At 41.9% G+C, this 22,820-nt stretch overlaps 1 protein-coding gene across 6 annotated transcripts in view; it reads right to left on the reverse strand.

Annotated features, from left to right (window-relative positions):
• SH3RF3 (SH3 domain containing ring finger 3) overlaps positions 1-22,820 on the reverse strand; it is a 247,489-nt gene that overhangs the window by 58,902 nt on the left and 165,767 nt on the right. For all 6 annotated transcript variants that reach the window (XM_064709856.1, XM_064709902.1, XM_064709893.1 and 3 more), the window contains one exon: positions 5,315-5,683. In XM_064709856.1, the coding sequence (XP_064565926.1) occupies positions 5,315-5,683 (369 nt within the window). The remainder of the gene's footprint in view (positions 1-5,314; positions 5,684-22,820) is intronic.

Consider the following 22,820-nt stretch of genomic DNA (forward strand, 5'->3'; position numbering starts at 1 on the left):
TATAAATAACTATGAATAGAATTGGAAATGCACAAGGATAAATCATGAATTTATATTAGACCTTAGCAAAAGCTCTTATGCATTTTTTGTGACATATTTTGATCTGAATTACAGAAAGACAGGTACTTTGCCATTTTGACTGGTGCCACCTCCTGAAATAGCTGCCCTTGGTTTCACCTGTCTCGCTCTTGTATCCAGTCAGTTGTCATTCACAGTCACCAAGAGAGCAGGTTGGATGGAATTTGGACTCCCAGCCAAAGCTGAAAAATACCTGAATTTGACTTATTTTCTCAGAGCTTGTTGTGCACTTGAAAATTCAAGTTTCATTTTTAGTCTCTGGATTTTAGGTATAATCTGTACGTGTCTCATGGTCAGCACATTTAGGTTATCAGCCAAGGCTCAACCAGAGTTCTGCTATTACATTTTCTCAGCTAAAATTCAGCACTTCTAAATAACTGATAAGGACACACTTTCAAATGATTTATATAGCAAGACACTTCAAGGAACATTTTTCATTTCAAATACTGTCAATCTTTGGGATTGGGAGCGTTCAAGACATTATTCTCAGCTTTTCCTGAACATGTGTCCTCTGGTTAGGAGCTTGAACTAATACTTGCAGATACAAATTGACTTCTTGTGCATGGTCATGAGTTGTTCAAAACACACACAGAAGTTCCTTCTGTGGGGAGGGTCCTTTCTTCCCCACTCAGCTGTTACCCTGGTGTGCACAAAGCCATGCTTCATTATTCATGAGATGCTTTTCTGTCAAAATCCAGGGGATTTGGAGCAGGACTGACCCATGACCTTTTCAAGTAGCAGGGACGAATAATTCATAAGGGGTGAAAATGGAAGCAAGAGAAGCCATCTGAGGCCTAGGCATGATTACCTTCCAGGGGGACCTTCCCCACTCCCCAAGGAGTCTCAGTTACGAACAACTCCTCTGCACCCGTAACCTAATTCAGCTTCAGCTCCATCACAGGCCTGCAGCACTACTTACATCTTCAATAAAAATCCATTTTGCCAGTATGATAGGACATTCTGCATGATGGAAAGGCACAATTACCTTTCAGATGGAGATCTTACAATTAATGAGTGATGCTTAGCATGCAGTAAAAAGCATACAAGCAAATTTAGTTGCAGGCAAAATTAGGATTCTAGCATTGCCTCTTTTAAATTAAATGCTTTATATTCTGGCTGTTGTGGAATTCCAGTCACTATTTTATCCAGCTGAGGTGACTTCAAGTTGATTCTTCTACCTTTCAAGCATCCCAAAGTTTGTAGTCAGTGAAGATGTTTTTTAAGACCATCATTCATTTCAAAATACATCTTGGCTTTTGGAAAACAGCTGAGCTGGTTCTGCTTAAAGAACAATGAACACATTATGGAAGGCCAGCAGTCTTCAATTATTAAATTAATTATATGCAGAACTGCTTTCAAAACATGTGATTTCATAGTCTGGTCTGCATGTCAGTGCAGAACTCAGTCAGAAATCTGTGCCCTCTTGGAGGCTTATATTAGTCTAACGACTCATAAAAACAAAAAATGCCATGTCAGCTCAGTGTGGAAGTCTGCTTTCAATTCACAAGAATTGACAAAAGCCACAAGAATAAAGCATCACGCATGAAATAACTTCTAAGGGGTGGAATATATGCTACATTTAGTGATACATGTAAAATTTGCACCTAAATTTTAAGTTCTTGCAGTAACTTAGGCAGTAAGCCCTAGATGTCTCTGTTTCTTCTCATGTCAGCAGAGAGAAAGCAGGTGCTCCACATGTAGGTGCCTCAGGTCTGCAGGGAAAACTGATGCTTGTTCAGAGGAGACTTTCGCTGACTTGCCTTGAGCTAGGGGACTGGGTGCCATTCAAGAACTCCTGTAATTGAATTCTGCTTGTTCAAAGGACAGGCTATAAGAAAACTGTGTTGAACTTTTTCAAAATATAGAATCCCCCTGCAAGCTAAATACCAATCCTGATCTGTTTCAGAGAAACTCATACCTACAACAGAACAAAATTCTTTTATTTCTTTTTATGAAGAGATCTATTAAATAAGCAATGAAAAAGTGCCTGGAAATTTCAAGGATGGGATATAATGCCACAATAAACCAAATTTACATTCAATTAAAAAAAATTGCATAAATTTGCTAGATACTGAAACTGTAAATTTGTTGTGCCCCTTATAAGAAATAAACTTTGGCTGAATTTGCTGTTGCAAACCACTAAGGGGCCTGAGATGGTTACAGAGACAACCACTGTGACAATGACATGCAGGACAGAGAGGTTCCTGTTCAAGTGAGGAAAGAAAAGGTGAGACCTCTTCCTGCAGCAGAGCTCACTGGTGAGTTCAGCAGCTACATGCACAGCCATCCTACAACCTGCCCATGCTCTCAGCAACGCCCCTGAGCACTTCCGAAGCAGCAGTAAAATCAGTTTGCAGATTTGTCAAGATGTCAAATGCTGAACAAGCCACACAGGGCATTTACCTCAGAAATGCCAAATGTATTTTAGAGCAAAAAAATCTGAAGACAAGATTCTCACTGCCCTGAATGCCTTGATGTAAGAGCTCATGGGGCCCATTGTTTATGCTACTCTGGCTGGCATTCAGCCATGTGAATAAAAGAAAAGTGCTGAACTGATATTCTGTCTAAGGCTGAAGCATCATTAATTGCTTCAGAGCCATGTCAGGTCTTAGCAGATGGCAGAGAAGAGACTGAATTTCTGACATTTTTAATTAAAATGTAACCCCTATTATTATGGGATTAATAGTTATATAAATATAGCTGTACAATTTTAATGGGCATTTGGTAAGAGCAAAATTCTGTATTTTTTGTAGACTTAATTTAGAAGGCTTAAAACCAGGTGAATGCATGTTTGTAGCTCTTGTGATTTCATTGCTAATCTTACAAGCATTTTTCTGAAGGTTGCTCCTACAGTCAAGAGAACATAGTGAAAACTTCAGCCCCACTTTTTTTCCCCTATAGATCCATATTTATTGCAAACCTTTCAAAGGAAAATGTTTAAATCCCTCAAATTAGAAAGCAAGGTTCCCAAAAGCAGAGATATGTAGTAATACATGTAAATGCCACACTTGGGGTGACAGGGGCCAATGACACTTTTTGACAGAGGGAAGCCTCTTTTCACTGTGGCCAAGACAGTTTTGACCAGCAGTGACAGAGGCATGTGCTCAGCTGCCTTGTCTGCAAACTGGCTCTATGCCCTGAAGCAGAACCACTCCCCAAGCCTGTTCCCACCATGGGCTTCATTACACCCCATGTACATGTTTTCCCATCTGCTGCAAAGGACCCAACCAAGCTTCCTGTGGGCTGGATTTCAATAATCATAACTTGTCACTGGGAACATCAGGCCCTTCTTGTCCTCTACCACTTGTGTGTAAATGAAAAAATTGTTTGAGAAATGAGGGGGATCTTGCATACCAGTTGTTCTTGTTGAACAGGGGAGAATAATCAAGGCACTTTTTGTTTCATGGTATAACTTTTGTGGTTTGCTAGCCCAGAATGAGTCTTCAATGTAACTCTAATAAAAAAGGGTGTATGTTGTGTTTCTCTTGACTAGCACAGGACCAGAAAAGCCACTATCATGTCTCTGTAAAGTCCAAATGTGTCGCTCTCAGTGCCAAAATCCTGGGTGTCATTTACTTGACAAGTTTGAGACCCTCCCTCATGTGCAGTGCTTATGCTGCTTCACAGATGTCCCAGTACATCTTGACACCCTGCTGCTTTTGTGTGGGAGCCATATCCTCACCTTCACCCTCCTGCTGGGGGCTGAAAGGGGGAGAGGACCTTTCACCACAGAAACCCTTCCTGGAATAGGCATGTGGAAGAAAACAGGTGCTATTACAGTTGGACTGAGATTTCTCTCTGCTCCTACATGTGGATGGGCAGTGGAGGGAGGTGAGCAGCTGAGGCAGGAGCAGAGAGTAGTGCTCCACTGTGGCAGTGTCCTCTCAGTACAGTTTTGGCTGGCCCTGCATTGCTCATGGTGTGCATTCAGGCACTCTGCCTCCCCCAGAGTCCTTGCAAACCTGTGCTGCAGAGGCCTGAGGCTCGTATCTTGTTTCACGGTGGGGCACAGCTATCAGGAGTGACCCCGTGGTCTGATGCACCACACTGGCCTCACAAGGGACATCCATCAGCACTACAGATGCATATAAACAGCCATTTCTGCCCAAAGCAGCTCTACAGTTTGCTGCTTATCCCTCTCCCAGACATCTACATGCATACCAGCATAGGCAGTGGCTGTTACATGATTTGCCTCCTGCTCTGGGCCACCACAGGCTTGGCAAGTGATCCATGCTTGTCCCTGTATGGGGATGTGGATGTGAGGGGACATCCTGTCCAGGGAAAGGAAAAGGGCAAGGATGGTTTTTTTCAGCAGTGTGGGATGTGTGGGAAGACCCTGTCATGCTGAGGTTATTTTGGACTATGAGACTATGAGATACAGACTGTGAGGAACTGGTCTATAAACCACATGTGGGTGCTAATCTGCACACTCCCTGTGTAGATGACTGGGCAGGAAGGCCAAGGCAGAAGAGCTTTGGGACTGTGACTATTCTCCCTTCTCTTCTACACCTTAAAACTGCAAATTGCCAATTGAATTTCCTTATCCACAGAAACAGCAGGCAATTGCAAAGGGTTTCATTGCACTCCTGGTGAGTTTGGCTCCTGTTTCTGCCAGGGCCCTGGAAGCAGCCTCTTGGAAGCTCCTTTTGGGACCTGTGGGAGTGTCTGGGAGGATGCTCTTCTGCCTCCTCCTTTGAGAAGGGGAAGGATGGAGAGGGCTGCTGCACTCTCAGTATGTGTGATGGTTTAAAAACTCCTTGGGTTTTTCTGAACAGCAGCTACTTGCGGGGTACAACACTTGTCAAAGTGCAGCACATTTGCTCATCCTCCAGTGATCTGTACAGAAATAATTATCCAGAAATCTTTTTTTATCCCCAGTGTGTGAATTTCATACTGACTTTGCTACCCTGCAGAGTAACAGATATGTTCAGGGTAATGGGATCACTCAAAATTATTCCCTTCTACAACAGAAACTGCTGTAACAGTTGCGTTGCTTCTAACAGATTGTAGGAGTACTTTTTGTTTTTTAAATTGTTGCAGTAATGTGAATCAAATTTAGCCTTATCCTCTGGCTTCTCACGCTTGCCCAGTGATTAATGCAAGGTGCCCAGTACTGTCACACCAGGATGACAGCACCATGTGACTGCTTCATGCGAGGGTGAGCCATTTTGGAGGAGGTGACCCAAGGGCCTGCCACATGCTAAGGATGCTCAAACTCCCCTGCACACCACCTTACCTGGGCTGGGGCACTGGAGGAGAGGTGGGTGAGGTCCCCGATCCTGGCAGCTGCCCGTGGGTCACTGGAGCTGATGAGGACGGGGGCGCTGATCTCCATGGAGTGCCGGTTGCTGGCGGCCTGGGAGGACTTGTGTGTCATGCTGAGGGCAGTGAAGGAGTGGCGCTTCTTGGCGTTCTTCTTGCCTTCCACCTGCCTCTGGGCTGCTCCAGCCGCCCCCGCAGCGGCCAGCGTGGAGCATGGGGCCAGGCCCACCGCCGCCGCCGCCGCCACCGCCACCGTCTCCGTGGCCAGCGGTAGGTCACAGCCAGAGGCCGCAGCTGAGCACGTCTTGTCCATCTCCATGAGCTGCTTGGCAGATTCATTCAGCTGTGTGGGGAGGAAAAGAGAGAGATGAAGAAGTTGTAGAGAGTGATGAGGTTCCCTCCACTGCAGAAAAGGAGGCTCAGTGAGACCTTATCTCTGTCTACAATCACCTGAAAGGAGGTTGTTGTCACCACAACTGACAGGACAAGAGGAAATGGCCTCATGTTGTGCCAGGGGATGCTTAGAATAGGATATTAGGAAAAAATTCTTCACTGAAAGAGTTGTCAAGCACTGGAACAAGCTGCCCAGGAAAGTGGTAGAATCATTGTGCCTGGAGGTATTTCAAAGACTTAATAGACATAGCCCTTCAAGGCCATGGTTTAAGGGTGGGTTGGCAGTGCTGAATTAACAGTTAGACTGGATGGTCTTAGAGGTCTTTTCCAACCTAAATGATTCTATGATTCTATGAATTGATTTGATTTATGAGGCCAGAGGAATTATTTCCATCCACTTGTTAATGTCAGGAAGATCAGAAGAGGCAAAGTGAGCATCTAGAAAAGTTAAGCTAGAACAAGACACCATAAATTGGTCCAGCTACAGCATTTAAAAACACAGAATTCCCCAAAACAGCTTTTCCCAGGGTGCTAAGTCAGAGCCTGGGGAAGGAGGCAGGAGCCTCTTCATCAATGTTTTGCTATTCTCAGTTCCATCACAGGCCTGGGCTTGATGTTTGCCACACATGGTTTTGATCCAAGGGTACAACTTCCAAATCTTCCCAGTTTCATTTCCCTGCCTCCCACCTAACACAGATTATCCAAATGCAGATACAAGATGAATGCATTTTCCTTAGCTGTACCACCCAAACTTTGGAAGAGCTTGATGGCCACTGCAAGATTTGCTTAGAGTCCACGTTGAAAACGTGGTCTCATCAGTTCTTTTGAAGAGTTTAACACTTTATCTACAGCCCATGAACTCCGCACTAGGAGGCTCAAGCCAGCTTTCAGCCTGCTGTTCCTCATCCAATCCACACTCACAGACAACCTCATGTCTATGAAGGCCAGAGGCATGCTGGGTGGTGCAACTCTGTCACTGAAGTATCTTACCTCCCAGCCTCCATAACTCATCCAGGAAAGCTACACTGTACATGGCTGGAGAGATTTCAGGCACACAGGGATGCTACCATCACTAATGATACATGGAGTGCACTCTGAAGTCAGCAGTGCTTTCTGCACAGCACTCATTGCCAATACATCTTCCCTCAAGGGATGTTAACAGCTGATGGAAAATGCCACATTTTGCCCATAGACCTTTATATTAAACTAGGATACACTGCAATATGTTTGCATTTAATGAACAAAAACAACATATGAGAATGGGAGCCACAATTAATGCACACGTGCTTTTGCATTCACTGCTATTCTGAGACCCACATAAACCAGAGCTGTATGTAATACTATTCTGGACCAAAATAAGGCCAGTTTTTATTCTATAACTACTTTTATGAATTATGGTAGCATCCAAGAAACAGTTGAGGACACAGTCTTCCAAAGCTCCAAATAGAAAAAAAAAAAGAAGAATAATTTCTGCTCCAAGCCAATTTTGAAACCCAACACAAGTGGAAATAAAAGGGAAAAAGAGAGAGAAGGGAAAGATAACAACAGAAGCATGCAGTTAAACAAATGTATGATTGTGTATCTTTTCTAACTCCCAACTGCTGTCACCACGCTGTAAATAAAAGAATAGATGTTGCTAGCCTTAGGCTGGTCCTCCTGAGTTTGAAAGCACTTCTGACTCCACAAGGACTCATTCAGTGTAACAGAATACTAACCTAGAAAGTAAACCTCGAGTTGTAGGATCTTTCTTTCTGCGACAGCTTCCACTAAGTCAACCAGGAGCCTCCAATTAATGATGCTCCACTACTTTCTGAGCTGCTGGGAGTCCTGCAACCATTCAATTAGCAAGTCATTTTCCCAGCTGCACTGTCCAACTTGAGACCACGCTTACAGCCAGCACAGTGCACTGCACCTGCCAATTTTCGCCGATAACAGCTGATCCTATTTCAGATTCTTCAGAAACGTCCATTATTTCCCACTTCATCATGCTCTAAATTGGTACAACCTAATATTTGCCAGCAGGCTCAAAGTTGCAAGGAAACCAGATGGCTCCCCTCCCTTAAGTAGGTGTTACAGCTCTGCTTACCCCATTGATGAAGATAGTCTAGCTGAATTACTTGAAATATTAAGGAGAAAAGGATAAAGCCATCAAATATGTATGACTCTTCGACAGCAGAGGGTGAGGAAATTTTTGCTAATCAACAGCAAGAAGAAAAAGAATGCATTTTAGCTCTTTGAGATAGGAAAAAATAAACTTAAAAAAACAATTTAGAACTTCTGATTTTACAGTGTGCTATAGGTGGACAATGAAGCACTCCAGCTCTTGATATCAAGCTCTGAATCTCTTGTAAGAATTAGATTATAAATCCCACTGTCTGGAATCCAATTTAACACTGAAGCTGTTCTTTTTAAAACAACAAAATCCCTTACTTTTTTGTTCAAAGTGGCACTTACTTGAAATGTCAATAAGAAAGCAAGCATCTAAACATGAAGTGATAAAAAATAACCCTGTATTGATATAAACAAAAGTAAATCTCTGTATCAGTAGAAGATTGAAGACAGAAAGAAAACTCTTCCCCAAACAGTCGAGCTAATGAACTTTTGAGAATGTCAGAGGCTTCCTGAAATACTGGGAAAAAACTATTTTGGTCTGCCAAGATAAAAAATGCTTTATAGCCTTACAACTTTATTTTTGTAGAGAACTGTTTTTAAACAGCTTTGCCCACAGATGCTGGAAAGTACTTCCCAAATAGGCTATGAATGCCAGAGAAAAGTCTGCTTACTACTTTGTAAAAGCAAACAGTTCTTCCTCTTCACAAAAAAACTTTTAGAAACTTTTTTTAAAACATAAACATGATTGCAAATTTCTTATTTTAAACTCTGAATATGTAAACAAGCATTGCTTTCTGGTGTCTGTCATCTGATCTTCACGCAGATTTGCTTCCAGATGAGAAGCTTAATGGAAAGTTCTGACCCACAGTCAGTGTCAGGAATTTGACATTTCTGGAAGCCTGTAGCTCTTATGACAATCTCTAATACCAGAACTCAACTTTCTCACTCAGTTTTGATTCCTTCTCTAGAAAGATCTTACATTTGGGTTTGTGGTCCTGATAAGCCCAAAGTATCTTGAGACTTATGCCCTTGAGACTGCAGAGAGACTGATTTTACCCCAAATCCATTCTTTGCAAGGGGGATGTCCTAGAAAACTTGACATAGAATTTAGAGGGATAAGGCTTGGATTTGAATGCCAAACCAGTCAAACATTTCCATCAGCCCTGCAATCCTGTCTAGAAAGGCAAAATCTTGCAACAGCAAGCCTTATATTATCTGAGGGACTTTATCATGCAAGGGATGTGATGAGACGGTGCAGCAAAACTGTTCACAGTGTCTCAGTGACTATTGGCTGTGAGTCCTGCATGCTGAGATAAGGATGCACCAGTCTCAGTTCATGGAGCTACTGTGCCTGTTTCTCAGGAAGACCTTCCTCAGCTGTGAGTAATCATATTGGAGACAGCTACAGCTGATCTGGTTTTGTGAGTGAAGAAGGGTAGGAGTGGAATACTTCTGTGCACAGAGCCTTGTTCACCTCCAAGCAACCTTTTCCTACAATGGGAGCAGTAATCAAGTGCTCTTCATTAAAAATTGGTGGCCTTTATCAGGAAGCCATAGTCTCCACCTTGCCACAATGCAAGCTGTCATGACATTAGTGTCCAAGCAGAAAGCCCATGTGATATGAACTAAGGGAGAGGCTTTTTCCTTCTTCTGGCTTTTAGTATGACTGTCTTAGATACTCTGCTTGTGACTTTACCACACAGGTGACAAATACTAAGATACATAATTCAGGACTTCTCCACTGCCAAAATTATTTTTTATTATTCTCCACATAAATCTCTTTTTTTTTTTCTGCAGAATGTATTATGGTGAGTCTCTAAGTCTCTGTTGCATGTGCTTGCATGCACACATACACACACACTTCTAATTTCTAATACATGTGGGTTTAAAAGGGACCACCTATAAATGCTTTCAACTTATTTCTCTTTTAAGGATGAGTGGATACAGGAGAGAAACTGTCATCTACACTGACCGTCCCATGTGGGACCAAATATGTCCTTTATATCCCAATATGACTTAATAAACTACAGTTTAAATGGGCAACATTATGCACCTACTTACATACCCCAAATGCAATGAAGAGTAAGGAAAACCTACTTCTTGTCCAGTGTGGGTGACAATTAACTCTAGGTTTACTTCAAATAGCAAATTATTACTTTGGAATTTCTTGTTGTTATTATTATGGAACTAGAGAGAAACATGGGAAATTTAGGTCAGATTTAAATAATTAATCCTTACTGTGTCTCCCTTGACAAATATGCCAGTGCATTTACTAATCCATGTTAGTGGCAAAATTATCCTATCCCAGTTTAGACTTCCAAGGGACACTTTGATACACTGTGGTCACAACAGCAGCTCCTGGGTTGTGGCATTTCCCTGATAGTTCTGTCTTCTGTAAGAAGGAGGACTGTTCTGCTATTGAATACTCTTATTTTCTAGTAATTTAGGTCTGGGTAAGGGATTAATTTCTGACTGACATCTGTCCTACAAAAGACAGGACCTCACTGTGTGGCTTACAAATATACTTCAGCATGTACTTGATACTGTGCAGACCAAAGTGTTACTAATGTGTGACTAAAATGTCATTCTTCTCTAAATAAGAAAAGATTGCTTAAATTCTCAGTTTTACACATGTGATTCAGTATTTTGATAAATTGGAGCCAATTTGAACTGGAAAGTACACTTTATTAAGATTTTCACTTGCTACAAAATCTTTGTTTTTTCTGTCTTTATGGAAACTATTAGCTAAAGAATGATGCTGTTCAAATACAGATATAAGATTCAAATCAGTTTTAAAAGCAAAAAGTTACAAATCCCCTCAAATCTCTATGTATCCAATACAGAAGAACAAATTGGAAAGAAAAAATGTCATGCTTAAGTTTTTAGAAAGGAACTACTGAACAGAGTAGAAAACAAAATTAAAATTATTAATAAAACATCTTCACAATGTCCCCCTGAAAGACTGAAAATATTTTCACCTAGGGACTGCTGATTTTTATACTTTGTGGTTCATAAATATTGAGAAGATCGTGCACATCCCTATTTCATGCCTTGCGGAGACTTTGGCAACTTACAGTTCTATATCTGATTTTGTGATTAAAATAAACAGTCTGAATTTATTACTGCATTTTCACTTCAGAGTAGCTACTTTCAGGAAATACTAAGTTCATAAAGTGCCCTCATTAAACTAGTTTGCTATAATTATAATTTATGTTCTGAAGCACAGTGAGATTATTAAGTAACTAGGGTCATAACTATACAAGATTCTTCTGTCTCTGCTGGGTTCCTGAGAGGACTGCATCTGTAAAAGCATTTTCAGACCCAAAAAGTAGTCTTTCAGAAAGCTAAAACAGCTTTTCCATACTATTATCCCTACTGGCAAATGCAGGATACAATCTTTCTTCTGCTGCAGCCAAGTAACAAAACAGCCTTTGACTCAAATGGACATTAGGAGGAAGTACATTATACTTTCTTTACCTGATACTTTACATGTTCTTTGGTAGGATAGTACAGAAGGACACACAGCAATTCCAAGAGCTTACTAGTGGGATATTAGCAGACAAATTTGTGCCAAACCTCTTTGACCAAGTCATATTGAATGTATCTATTATTTTAATCTTTTGTGTTTAGTTAATTGTGATTTAAAGGTGTTTAGAGAAAGTCTCCAAAGTTCTCCACAGACAATTTAAATTAATTCAGCAAAACCTACAAAATCCTACCACAATTATTCATTTAGGCACTATCTTATGAAGAGTAGCTAGTAAGGCACAGTTTAGGAGAAAATATTATAGATATACTAAAGCAGCACTTAATGGTTTTGTGTTAATCTCTAGCAATCCACTATTGCCTTTTCTAATTTATTGCCAGAGAGCAACAAGCAAATTTGGAACAGATTTTCTGCAAGTGGTTTATCCATCATGGAAGATAGATTTCTGAAACCCACACTGTGATTGGGAGCAGAGTTATTCCGTTCACCCAGAAAATATAAGAAGTACAGTACATGTGCTTGCTTGAACAGATTCAAATGAAATGATAGCTGCAGAAATACTTTTCTAGGACACATCTCAAACTTCAAATGTTCTGTTCCTCCAGCCATAGGTTGAGGCATACATCTCCTTCTCTTTTCCAAAAGCCTGCTAAATATGTCAGCATGTTCTCAAGAAATGGAGTCCCTAAAACCCTACAGCAGACAGCCTTCCTAACCAGGGTCATCCACATACACAACGATGTACAGTCCAAAAAAAGCAAGCCAGTCATTTTTGTCTACAACATGGGTCTTTGAAAGGCAGCAGTACTTAGCAATCTATTTGCCTGTCCTACAAGATCTTTCTCATTTAGCAGCAATGTCACTTCTAACGCACTGAGGGGCTGAAGGAATGTAGCATATTAGAACAGCATGTGCTTGGACGAGCGTGTCATCATGATCGTGCAGAATGAAAATAAATGATGCGTGCAGCAGAAGTAAACACTAAGCCCTGGGTGGTGAATTGGGAATTTTTTTTCCCCTTTTTTCTGAATAGTTTTAAGAAGGAAAATGGTCTGCAGTGGTGGAGAACAAGCTTGGTGTATCCCAGAGAAATGCATTATCTGCTGCAAAGTCTGTTCAGGAGTTAAGCACAGCAAGAAACTTTATGGAAACGAATGTCTAAAGAACTGAGAAGAAAGAAAATAAAACTAAATGCAATATCATTAAAAATAGATTACCTTACCAAAAAGAAGTATGCCTTCTAGATCCCCCTCCACTTCCTGAAACAATGCTAGCTATTTAGCCTTCAGCTCTAAGTATGAGGACTCTCTTGCTCTGATCTGTCATCTCTGAATCTCTGATCTGCTGTGTGCCTTCAGTATGCCTAAGGATTTCCTTTTTCCTTCTATCTGTCCCCTATAGACACCCTTTTCCATAATGAGACACTCCTAACTGCACCAAAGCTACTTTGAAAGCAAGAAGTGTAACCAAATACAGCTTTACTCAACATCAGAAAGAGTGGGAGAATACAGCCTATTTTTACTTATAAATTATTCAGAAAGCTAAATAAAAAGTGCAGTCATGAATTCATGGGCTTGATCCTAATTCCTTTGAAGTCAGTGGCAAAACTCCAGCTGCCTTCAACAGTGGAAGGACTGGTGCCCATCTGGCACCAATTTCAGTACCAGAAGAGTCCCTGTTGAAGCTTGTGTAGATTTTACTGACAAACTATTTTTTCATCAAAAAATTAAACTCATTGGAACTTAAGTATTTCCCAGGAACTCGCTTGTTTTGACAAGATGTCCATCAGGAAATTATTTTGCAGATGATGTTTCTCAGCTAAGACAAGAAATTATCAAAGCCATAGTGTTTTAGAAGTTCAACGGGGTATTTGCACTCCTGGCTGAAAGTCCCTGTGTGGGGGAATAGCCATGGGAGACCTGAAACAACACTAACGCTTTCCAAATAGAAAGCCACCAGCTTTCTGGATGTGCTGAGTATCCTTCACTCTTGTTCTTGTAAACTGGAAAACCTTTGTGACTCCCCTCCTGAGTCCAGGTGTCCACCTGCACCATGAGGGAAGAGGTTGGTGCTAGCAGAAGTGTGAGCAGCCTTGATGGGACCTGGATGAGTCAGGAGGCTTTGAGGAGCAGTTCAGGTGATGTCCTCATTCCTCACCAAAACCTGGCAGCTGTAGGAGCCCTGTATCATTACAGCCAGTTACTGCAAGGAAGGGAAGCCCTCTGAAGGAGTTTTGTGCTGAATCTAGAAAGTCCTTCCCTTGTGAAAACTTCCACTGTAAGCCAGCTGTACCTAAAAACTTCAGCGCAGGCTAGGAAAGATTGTTGAGATCCTGGAGCAGACCTGTATGGATCACATGTAAACTCCACACAATATCTTAAAAAAGAGTCAAGTTTTGTGTTTTCAGAGTTTTCAGGCAACTTTCTACCTCCTTCCTTCCTTAATGTTTCACAAGGCTCCTGTGCTATTGCTTACTCAAGTGATCAACAATACCCATAAAATTATGAATTAACTGAAAATTGACAAGTTAAATACCACCAACTAAGGAAGTTAAATACCACCAACTAAGGGCAGAGGATGTCTTCAGAGTTAATGCATACATCAAGCCTGGGAGTCTTAAAGCAAATGGCTTCCAAATTACGTTGTGTGGCCCCAAGTAATTATAAATGGCATTGTGAACCAGGAACATCATGCTCATGTTGTTGCAGAGACCCTTCTCTTCCTAATAGCTGCACTGTGCACACATGCTACCAGACGTGACATTGTACCCTTTTGCTCATACTCTCAGATTTGTTCCTGGAAATATAGTTCTTGAAAAGGCTGGTTTTGGAATGATCAGGGTTGTGTGAAAGAAGCAACAACACCATGTAATTTTTTAAAGGAAAACCCTTGCTTCTAGCTTAATGAGACATAAGGAGGAAAGAAAAAACCCATGTATTTGCTGAAGTCGGTTATAAATTTGATAAGGAAAGTGTTCTGGTAGGTAATGAGAAAAAGACCTACACCATCACCTTGCATCATCAATGCTATGTGCAGAAAGCATGAAGTTGGATACATCTTTGGAGGTCTTAGAAGCTCTTGGAATTGCAGCACAAGGAGCCTATGGGAAAGCCAAAGTAATTTTTCAAGTAATGCAAGGCTTTGCCTACACTAAGCAAGCAAGGAGTCTTTGTTGCAGTGATTTACAACTTCGTATAGAATAAGAAATCTTGTGCAATCAGGGAAAATTAAGTTTTATGTGCTGCAACTGAAGATTACCTGTGGGGAATTGCATACAAATAAATGCACTGTACTCTCTGTCTCTGGTATAGTGGAAATGAAGAATGAAAGCAAATGCCAAGAAAATGTTTTGGTTCAATTGCTTATAAAAGCAGCCAAGGTATACACAATTCAAGCAGATATTAGCACTAAAGGGTTGTGATAAACAGCCTTTGCCCTGTGTGTACTATGCTTAGAGACCTTTTTTCTACACAGTGTTCTGGCTTCTACTTCCCAAATACAAGACAGAGAAGGACTGCTGGATGTGGCACATGGCATTTGCAGTAGTGTGACATCCCATGGGGCTGTATAGTGAGATTCTGTGTGCATGGTGCTCCTGCTACAGCTGGCTATAAAGCAAGGGTGCTGGTTGTGGTGGAGGGCTCCTGCTCCAGCTCCAGGGTCACACTGCATGTTTCTCTGGAAGCAGCCAATGGATGACAGCCCTCTGTCACAAAACTGCTGTGTCTTTGGAGAGATGCATCCAGCCTTTGGGTTTGCTATTTGCCAGTTGGGGTGAAAGTGTGAGTCAGGACAGATTGTGCTGCTGTTTCACCAAACTATGGGATGTTTCCCTAGAGGGAGAGTTCTGAGATGCTTCTCTGAAATGGGGGATGAATTATGTGTTTGAAAAGGGCAGCTGCACCAGGATACATGAATCGTTTCTGTGACAGGGAGACTGGTCTTCTTAGCTATGCACACAGATTTAAAAAAGGAATTGTGCTGAGGAAGACATGACTTGACAGCCTGAGTTTGTGTCTCCTGTGGTTATTACAGTGCAAACTCTTCTTTGAATTGCCTGCACATTTAAAGCACCTTCTTCCCGCATAGATATGCTGATGCCTGGTACAGCAGCATGGCTCTTTTCCCTGAATGGGAGCATTAATTTGCATCCTTTTTTGTTCTATGCAGTGACCAGTTATTTTAAAATTATTTTTACATAGCCTTGTCTCACCTTGGAGACCTCTATACTTCTGTCATACTGCTAAAAGGCAGACAATGAACTGGGATGGCATTATGGGCCAGGGGCCATTACACATGACATATTGCACCCTGCATAACTGGCACATCTCATTTTTTTTTTTTTTGGGAGCCTGACCAGTAATTGAAAACCAGTCTGTAAGAGATGAAAATAAGTTTTCTGTGCTATATGATGATGCAATTGGGTTCACAACTCTCCCCCCTCACCTTGTGGAAGAAAAATCTGACAAAGGTGAACTGTGTAAATTCCCTAAACTCTGAAAATTCTTGGCTGAAAATGGCAGCACTCAACCTCACACTCATGGCATGACTCACTGCCCCTCACCTCAAAGAACCATTTATAGACCTCTTTGGAGAGTCTGAGATGTTAAAATATGATTGGGGGCAAGGTTGAGTTCAGAGTGGGAGGTCTCATCATTGACTTGCCAACAGCTGCAGTCAAAAGGACATTGAACTCTCTGGCAAACAAACCAGAAATGTTACTTGTTCAACTTTTTGGGTTTAATTTCTGGTTCAGGGTAAAGGATGCACACCCAGTGCAGCGGAATCATGCAGTGAAGCAGCAAGTGCCTTTGCCTCTTGTACACCCATCTGGAGCTGGATCAATGTTCTGGTTTCTGTCCAAGCCTGCTCTGCCACAGGTGTCACTGCTAGATAAGAGGTGTGCCATTTCTTCAGCCCCAGTGAGCTTGGAGCAGATCATTTAGGATGCTCAGGCACATGTGTCACATTACTGCAATAAAGTACGATGATTGCCAGCATTAGTCACTTTTATGACATCCATATGCAAATGCTGTTTATGCTAGTATGCTACAAGTGGAAGGAATTTGGAAAACCACTGCTCTAGGCCATGCTGTTTGAGCTCTGAGATGGCAAAAGGAGTGGGCTAGCAAAAAAATCTGCACAGTAGGAAATCTTTCTGAAACTGCAGAACACTGGGGTTTTTTTCCCTGTTTGTGGGATTACGCAAACTCAAATATTTTCCTAACGCATTCCTTTCTGAAAACAGTCTGCCCTGCATTGCACCTACATTCCGTAGGCAGAGAGACAAGTTGTCTCAAGAAAACTGAAATTTTGCAAACTGCGACCACATTGTGTGATGCAGTCACACAGAAACATTTATTCATACTTATTTTTGCCATTAAATGCTGAAAAGCTCCTACCACACATCAGAATTCCATTGTGAGAAGCATTATGCAAACAAAGAGCAACATGACAGCTCTTGCCCCAAAGGAAGTACAATTTAGGATGGGGACAAGAGACAATGTATAGTTATAGACAAAATATACAATGCAACCATCTTATCAGCAAGATGGACAGAGAATTGCCCAACCTACATCTTCTCTAGCCATCACAGCCAAGAGCAATTTCAGAGAAGGATCTGGAGGAGCAATTCTGATGCAGTTGTTTGAAGGCTGAGCTTTATAAGCTCTAGAGGACAGAAAAAGACTCCAGAGAGAAAGAAAGGAATAGCAGCAGATGACCACTTCAGACTGTCAAGAATGAGGCACATCTGCATTTGCTAAGAATGCAAAAAGGATGTAGCCATAATCAGGGTATGACCTGATGAGAGTTTGATCTTTGCAAATGCTCAGCAATCAGGTTGGACAAAGACTGGTAGAACTGCCAGCCACATGAATGAATGAAACCACTCAGGAGGATGTGATTCCCATTGGCAATGCCTTTATTACTTGCCATGAAAGTACAATGTTCCCTCTTTAACCAGTGGCCAAAAAGAAAGTAACACACTTAACTGTGTACTGTGCACTGCCCTGGAAACTCAGGTATGTGCTTAGTGAGAGCTCCTCCGTGCAAAGGCAGACCTGTGTGTCACTGGAATGCTGTGGAGCTGCCTTTACTTTGACCTTAAACTCATCCCTCAGGAGTGCTTTTGTGCCTTCAAGGACCCCCATAGGACAAAACCTTGTGCTTGAGACACAGCAGTAATCCCAACACAGTAGTCAGCCAGGGTTAAACCATGACAGCTCCCCAGGTGCTTTAGGGCAGAGAAACTCAGTGCCAGTACCAAGAGCTCCCAGATCTCATTTGGCCTGGGAGATTTTAATTAATTCAGTATTAATCATCTCTACAGCTCTTCTTCCATTCTCATACTTCATATAATGAGGGATAATAAAATCTTGCATCCACCAAATCAATATATCCACACACATCTCTTTCCCGAGCAATGCACCTATGGAAGTGAAAGGCTTTGGCTGGGAACAGGCAAATCTAAGGACCAGACTGGAGCAAGGAGGGAAGATGCTGAGGAAATTATTTCTCAGAGGTTAGAGTCATTGTCCTTCCTCCTGGGCTAAGAAAAGGATACAAGAGGAAGTAATTACTATAAATTCCTTGCTCTGTTGTTGAGGCTGAAGCAGATCAGAGAAAGGGATCAAAGAGATGACCATCAGGGAGTGCTCTCCCTCCTTCTGCATGGTTGCTTTCTTCTTGAGAAACAGAGCTGCCTCTTCCCTCAGTGCCATCCCTTTAGCCATGTGGTAAGAGAAGAATACCTCCAGCATGAGTCTATCACTATCTGAATGCTCTGGCACCTCTCTTGCTCTGTCCCAAGGTTTCCAGAAAAATTCTGTTACAGAAAAATTCTATTATAGAAAGCTCTCTCATGAAATTTCCTGTCAATTTGATTCAATTGTGTCTAAACAGATCGGAAGACTTCAAAGTCAGATTTAGAGCAGGACACTCCCTCCAGCCTCACTTAAGCAAAAACTAATATTATTAACCTGGTTTACGGAGTATCTAGTATGCTTTGTCATACAATTATAACCTAATAAAATAATTAGATTAGTCAAGGGACAACCAGGAGGTGGAGGAGGTTGCTTGCACAAAGTCCCACATTCCTCACCTCACCATTTTTGCCTGATGGCTTACAGCAGTGCAATGGCAGCACCCACTGCGGGATAACCATGGGTGGGAGCTGCTGCCCTCATAGACATGTTTTCCTGCAGTGTGAGGTACCACATGGCCTCCTTTCCCATCTTCCCTCTTTCTGCCCTGCATCAGCAAGGATGTTCATGTGACTACGCAGTAAAAGTAACAGATATGACTGGAAACTAAAACAGCTGCAGCTTAAATGAATAGCTTTCAACAGGGTGACTTCCCTGATTAATCTCAGCATGAAGATATATCTGGTAGTCCTGGAACATGGAGGGCAGAAGGAAAGAATTGTCACACATGAGTTAAAAGCAAGACAATCCCTTTGGCAGCAGCCCTTGCTTTTATCAGATTAAAATAATGCCAGTATTACACTCAAAAACGATGCAGCAGGAGATAAAATAAACAATGGCTGGTCTACTTTGTAAAGGAATAAAGTAAGCAAAACCAATACAATTTCTTCTACAGGATAGACTAAACACAAAGGGTCAGCCTTCAAGAGTCCTGTGTGTTCTAGAGAAAATCTGGAAAAGATAGAGACTCCCAAATTAATTCCAACTATCTTCCTCTGTTTCTGATTTTGCCCTGTTTAATTTACAGATTCTTCCTCTAGTTTTTTGAATTTGGCTTTTTCAATGTTCAGCTCTAACACCTAACAAAATGTCAGAGGATTTCAGACTTCAGCATCTGGTTTTGGTGCAGCTAATGACATTTTTAGGCAAAAACCCAACTTCATCTGTTATTTTTATTACTTGAAGCATGCATTCAGTATACACACACACTCACTGATCTTTTTGTGCCTAGAATAAAAGCAGTTTGACCATTCCAGCATGTGCGACAATAAGAAGTAAAGAAAGAGGCAAAGCCGATTCATTGCTACATTCTATCAGGAAACTGTTATATCTTCAAACTACTCTTCTTGAAAGTTCAATAGGTCAAGTTTAGACACATTTGTGACTATGTATCATGGTAGAATAAGCATAAAAACACGGAATGGTTTGGGTTAGATAGGACCTTAAACATGATCTAGTTCCAGCCCCCCTGTCACAGGAGAGGTGTTCCAGCCCTCTGATCAGCTTTGTGGCCCTTCTCTGGACTTGTTCCAACAGGTTCACATCTTCCTTGTGTTGGGGGCGTCAGAGCCCGATGCAGCCCTGCAGGTGGGGTCTTATGAGAGCAGAGTAGAGGGAAGAGTCATCTTCCTCATCCCACTGGCCACGCTGCTTTGGATACAGCCCAGGATGTGTCTGGATCTCTGGGCTGCAATTGTGCACTGCTGAGCCTTGTTGAGCTTCTCATCCACCAGCACCTCCAAGACTTTCTTTTAAGGGCTGCTTTCAGTCCATTCTTCATGCAGTCTGTACCTGTGCTTGGGATTGCCCTGTCCCAGGTGCAGGACCTTGGCACTTGGCCTTGTTGAACTTTGTGAGGTTTGCATGGTCCCACCTCTCAGGCCTGCCCGGGTCCCTCTGGATGCCCTCCCTTCCCTCCAGCGTGTTGACCACACCTCAGAGCTTGGTAGCGCCAGCAAACTTACAGGGGGTGACCTTGATCCTACTCTCCATGTCACCAACAAATGTTTTAAACAGCACTGGTCCCAACACTGACCCCTAAGGAATGCCACTCATCACTGCTCTCTACTCAGACATCAAAGTGTTGGCTGTCACTCTTTGAATGTAACCACCCAGACCATTCCTTATCCCCTGAGTGGTTCATCTGTGAAACCCATGTCTCTCCACCATACTTACGCAACATGCTATCTTCTGAAAACAAAGATCAGAGAGGGCTCTAACAGGCACTCCTTGGTAATTCCTTCTTGGTGTCAGTCTCATCAGCTGCCCCTCTTGTCCCTCTGATGGAGAGCATCTTACCCACCACTGGCACAACAAAGGATAACATGTGCTTCCACCTCTGCCAGGTTCTTTCACAATCTGGGATTTTAATATAGGACACACTTTTTTTTCATCACTCCCAGCATCAGGGCTGTGGCAGACACATGGAAACATTTTGCTCTTTGCTCATGGGGCTCTGGCCACCAGCAAAGGGGCAGAGAAGGCAGCCAGTTTGCCCGGGGCATCTCCCAAAAGCCTCCTACTGACCCTCTGTGTCTGTATTTGGATTTAAGATCCCCATTCAGAGTTTTAAGGCATTAGGAAAGCTCCCCTAGAAGGGAGCTAATTCCCCAAGAAGGAAGATAATTGAGATGTGCAACATGCACTAACAAGAACACTAGGAAAAAAGATAAAGAATGTTGGTGTGAGAAATAATGAAATCCTCTAGGATTTTATGTTTAATTAACTTCTAGACAGTGTATCTGTTGACATATAACTTCTTAATATACATTCATGCATTAGCTCTAGGTAAGTGAGACTGAAATATACTTTATTTTCAAGAGGAAAAACATCCCAGGAAGTCATCAGTGCTGAAACAATCTTTAGAAGCTGTCAAAGCTGATCAATGGCTGGAAAAGACAAAACGTCTCTTCAGTACATTCTCTAGAGAGCATGGACTACTGATGATAGGCTCTAGATCCCACTCAGAGCCCTGTGGGACAGAGGGTATGCTCACTTGGGAATGTTAATTTCTAGTGCTTGGAATGCTAATTTCTAGTGCTGGGGTTTGTCACTGCAAGGGTGGTGTGCTGTGAGGCTTCTCAGCACCACTGCCAAGTCCAATACATTTGTTGCACAGGCAGAACTTATCTCTAAGAGATGTGCTATCTACTTACTTCGTCCTTCAGAAATCATCACTAGTGATTGTTTTGTAACACAAGCAACCCTGCAACCATAACAGCAGAACAAAAGCTTCGAGGCAGCCCAAAACTCAGTGTAAAAATAACAGAAATGAGACAGAAATGCACCCAGGAGCAGAAAACATATATTAAAGCACAAGCCTGGTTCAGGTGATCTGAAGGTGAAAGGAAGGGCTGATGTGGTGAGAGCACGGGGAAGTGGCAGCAGATGCAAACACAGTAGGCCAGACCCCAGTCCATTTGCACCAGGCAGGATCCAAACAGGATTTTGCAGGGGGAGTGCCAGAAGTCCTTCAGTGGATTGTGGCTATAGACCAAAGTCTTGTTATCAGATCAGCTTAGATGCCTAAGGAACCTAATTTTTGGCATTTAGGAAGCAGCACTTCAAAAATGCCCTGTGCAGATATAGAATTGATATATATCACCCTGAAAGACCCAGGAAATAGGCTTATTTGCAAAGGTTGTGTGCTTGAGTTGGTTGTGCTGCAAACCTGTTTTTTGCTATAAATTGCTCCAGAGAGTTATTTTTACAAAACACAGTCTAGGAAATTCAGATGTTACTCATAATTAGGAGGAGTGGGTAGGAAAGATATTTTTGGATATGACAGCTGACAAATTTCTAGTTTAACACACCCTGAAACAATAAGAGGTGATAACAACTCGGATCTGGTTTTCATGAATAGAAATATTGGTCTTCAAACATAAATCCAAATAATTTTGAGCTCATTCAAATGAAAGTAGGGAAGAGTAAAATCAAGAGAAGACCTGTAACTAAAACTGTCAGTTCTCAAAAGGCAAATTTTCACAACCTACAGCTGTGTCTAAATTTACATGCTGGCTCTCACCATGGCTCACACAGATCTCATAATTGTCTGGGCTGGAGGATGACTCAAATGTGACAGTACTCCTACCTATTTCTGTGTGCAGGCTTCCCCTCTGTGGCACCCACCTGAGATGAACTTCAGTGCAAATGTGGTGTTCCCTGACAAAGAAACCAGAAAGCTGCTCTGCTTTGACTTGTCCAGACACAGCCTGAGGGGACTGAGTGACACGAAAAGGTCTACAGAGCTGAGGGGCTCAGGCAGTACAGGGGACACCTGACATTTAAGTCAAAAGGTGACAGTGGAACTCAGTTTTGTATCCTGAAGAGGGAGGAAAGAGTTAGAGAATCTGTATGAATGATCACTTTATGAAGGGTGCCAGAAATCAAGAGAACTTAAAAGAAACCAGTCAAATTTAAAGAAGACAAATTTTCTGCCCAATGTCACGCTAATTTACATTTTACATGGGAAATTAAATCAAAGAGCACAAGGTTCTTTATTTGTACAGGCAAAAGGGAACATAAGAAATCAAGCTGTTATGCAGAAAAATGGGCCACAGATTAAAAATAATGTGTGTATATATAAGTAATAGATATATAATAAAAGAATACATATTTATATACTGTAATATGTTGTATATTTAATCTTTTTCTCACCTCTGACAGCTAATACTCTTAGTTTTCCTGACTAACATAATCTTTATTTGAACTTCCACAGACTATTTTACTTTGTATGCATGTAAGAGTATTATAAATCAATGAGTTTTATTCATGGATTGATGTGA

Source organism: Zonotrichia leucophrys, chromosome 1 (assembly GCF_028769735.1).
Source record: "Zonotrichia leucophrys gambelii isolate GWCS_2022_RI chromosome 1, RI_Zleu_2.0, whole genome shotgun sequence".
Classification (NCBI taxonomy): Eukaryota; Metazoa; Chordata; class Aves; order Passeriformes; family Passerellidae; genus Zonotrichia; species Zonotrichia leucophrys.